At 49.1% G+C, this 2,984-nt stretch overlaps 2 protein-coding genes across 3 annotated transcripts in view; one reads left to right on the top strand and one right to left on the bottom strand.

Annotated features, from left to right (window-relative positions):
• The window catches only part of LOC119586511, a gene marked incomplete in the record, with an annotated part of 6,864 nt that extends 6,163 nt beyond the window's left edge, over nucleotides 1-701 (top strand). The window contains 1 exon segment of the mRNA XM_037935252.1: nucleotides 1-701.
• Nucleotides 702-1,173: 472 nt separating this feature from the next.
• Nucleotides 1,174-2,984, bottom strand: part of LOC119586510 (xylose isomerase-like) — a 5,417-nt gene continuing 3,606 nt past the window's right edge. Inside the window, exons 3-5 of one of the 2 annotated variants that reach the window (XM_037935250.1) lie at nucleotides 2,230-2,916; nucleotides 1,798-1,971; nucleotides 1,174-1,682 (exon numbers count right to left, since the gene is read on the bottom strand). In XM_037935250.1, the coding sequence (XP_037791178.1) occupies nucleotides 1,512-1,682; nucleotides 1,798-1,971; nucleotides 2,230-2,916 (1,032 nt within the window). In that variant the 3' untranslated portion in view covers nucleotides 1,174-1,511. The remainder of the gene's footprint in view (nucleotides 1,683-1,797; nucleotides 1,972-2,229; nucleotides 2,917-2,984) is intronic. The other variant, XM_037935251.1, reaches the window with a different exon arrangement.

Here is a 2,984-nt window from a genome sequence, read left to right as displayed (position 1 = left end):
CACAGCGGAGGACATGGTGATAAAGATGAGGTGGATCTGATGAAGGAAGAAGATAACAAAGGACAAGGCGAAGACATGGTGAAGGAAGTGGCGAAGAACACGGCGGAAGACATAGTAAAAGACATAAAGCATAAGGTGAAGGATGACGGAGAAAGGTCATAACAAAGGATATGACGAACAACGGTCATGGCAAAGGATATGGCGGAGAAAAGTCGTGACAAAGGATATGACAGAGAAAGGTCATAGCAAAGGATATGACGAAGGGAATGGTCATAACAAAGGATATGACGAAGGGAATGGTCATAACAAAGGATATGACGAAGGGAATGCCGAAGGGAAGACATGATGAGGGAAATAGCGAAGAAAGAATACGAAGGAAATTGCAAAGTACTCAGTCAGCGGACTGACAAGGTGGATGGCAGTGAAGGGACGACTGTGAATTTTAAGTGAACTTCATCAGAATTCGAACGAAGAAAGACTAAGAATTGTGTATAGGTGAAGAATATTGTTATATGACCACAGGCCAAAATAGTCTATTGACTGAAAACTATTTAATTCTATAGTGAGTCAATGAGTCAGTTTGTTTTAAAATATGTATTGATTCATGACTGATTTTACTTTCTTGTTTTAAATGTTTAGAAAGTATATGTGCAGCTGAATGATGCGTGCTGGATAAAATATATATCTTTTTGTATGCATTATTGCAGATTTTTCAAAATACCTTTCATTTTCTTTCCATATTATGTAAGTATGTATATAAAAGACAGTAGATGTTTTTATTTTTATTTGCATCATAAGCATTTACAGATAAAATGAAGGCCTAAAGAAATCTTCATACCATAACCCAATTAGAGATAATCTTGATCGCGTATGTTAATCACTGAGCCAATAATATATATATATGATAACATGTTTCACAGTACATCCGTCATCTCGTTGAGGGACTTCGTCGGCCTCTGCTGGCGACGTCAGCGATGTCAGACGCCCGCTTCCCAGGGCTGACGATACGCCCTCATCTCCTGATCTCGGGCGACTGACATGCTGGGGAACCGCGAAGTTCGAATAGGATATTAAGCAAGAGATTTCTTATTGTTTTCGTTTTCCTTCTTTTTGTTTTCTTATTTTCGTGGTGTTCGAATAACGAAGAAATCTTCAAGATGTATGTGAAAATTCAGGAGTGTAAATTCGGATGTATATGTTATTGTGTTTTCCTGTTGTTTTTTTTTAGCCTTGTTTCTTTATAGGGTGAAAAATTGATACATGGTTAGTAGTTGTAGTTATCCTGCAGTAGACATGACCACAGCGGGAGAGGGTGAGGTACTGAGGGTCAGTCTCGATTGATGACTTCTTGGAAGGTGACAAGCTTGGCACCATTAATATTGTTCGTCTTCCTTTTCATCGCGTGGGAATTTAAAGTTGTCTTGTGCGTCACGTTATTCCGTGACGCACAAGAATGCATTGGCCGCTTTGACTAGTTTTTCCCATCTGTGCAAGACAGCAGACGCAAAGGTCTATTGGCGTGCAGGGAAAATATAGTAATTGAACATGTTCTCGAAATGCTCGTGGCGGCTGGACTGTGGCTGGGGCTCGCCGCACTTGCGGACGTAGTCCTCGCACTCTTCGAAGGACGCGGCGCCCTTCTCGATGCGCTCGCCGAGGCCGGACTTGTAGGAGGAGTAGCGCTGCAGGAGAAGGAGGGAAAGGTATCAGAGGGCTGCGGGTGCGCGGGGCTGGGGAAGGTATCAGTATTATTGTGACTGCATGTGCGGTCGAGATACTGAAGGGCACGGGACTCACCTGCTGGATGCTGCGGCTGAAGGATCCGTCGGAGATCATGCGGGCGGCGTTCCTGAGGGCGCGGGCGAAGGTGTCCATGGCCATGATGTGGCCGTGGAACAGGTCTCGGGGCTCGGTGGACTCACGACGCGCGCGCCCGCCCAGGATGAAGCCACCGCCCTGTAGACCGCTCTGCTTGAAGGGAAGGAAGTTCAAGTGAGCCAGTTGTGCCCCTGTTCAGATGTGCCTGATGTGCGTGCATTAACCCTTCTTTTCGTCAGACCATTATCATTGCATTTCTAATATTTTCAATGAACCATCTTCCCTGTCATCAAGTGTAAATATTATTCTCGGTATAGTTTTTTAATAAGTAATAAAATTTCACAGGATACCCTATCTGCCTTTTGGCATCGCAACGTACCCCTTGGGGCTGTTGCAAGGAGCCTGACGTACCTGTTCCAAGACGCACTTCATGACGTACGTGGCGTCACGGACGTTGCGGGCGCACAGATCTGACGTTCCTCGCACCTCTGGCCAGCTGTCGGAGGCGTCGACGCAGCCAAGCATGTTGTATGCGGCGGCCATGTAGACATCGTGCTCGTAGGGGCGGCTCATGAGGCGAGAGAAGGCGGGCTTGATGTACAGCTTGTAGTGCTTGTCGAGGCCGAAGTGGCGCAGCATGTGCATGGTGGACATGGCGTCGGACTCGTACTGGTGGCGGCGAGGGTCGGCTGGCTTGGGCTGGATCAGCAGCTGGCCCCTGAAGCCGATCTTGTCCCTGTACTGCGCCGCCATGCGGTACAGCTGCGCCATGTGGGACATGTCGCGGAAGAACTGGCGTTGCAGGACGCTCTGGTAGCCGTCGCGGGGGTTGAAGAACACGAAGTTCTCGGCGTTCAAGCGCTTGGCGGCGTCCATGCTGCGCTTGACCTGGGCGCAGGCGTACGCGAACACGTGGGCGTCGGGGTTGGAGCCAGCGCCGTTCATGTAGCGAGGGTGAGAAAACAGGTCAGCGGCGAAGTACATTGGACGGACACCGATCTGCCTTTGCAGGTCGCATGCGAGGGTCACCATCTCGTCCAGGTAGCGGTTGGTCTCGTCGAAGCTGTCGCCTTCCGGTGCCATGTCGCGATCGCTCACCTGAGGAAGGAGGCCGGGGTTAGAGGAGGCGGTCGAGAGGGCAGCACTGTACGGCCTTTGTCGTGCAC

The sequence above is a fragment of the Penaeus monodon genome, chromosome 21, assembly GCF_015228065.2.
Source record: "Penaeus monodon isolate SGIC_2016 chromosome 21, NSTDA_Pmon_1, whole genome shotgun sequence".
Lineage (NCBI taxonomy): Eukaryota > Metazoa > Arthropoda > Malacostraca > Decapoda > Penaeidae > Penaeus > Penaeus monodon.
Note: the sequence above shows the minus strand (reverse complement) of the source record. Positions and strands in the feature narration are given on the sequence as shown.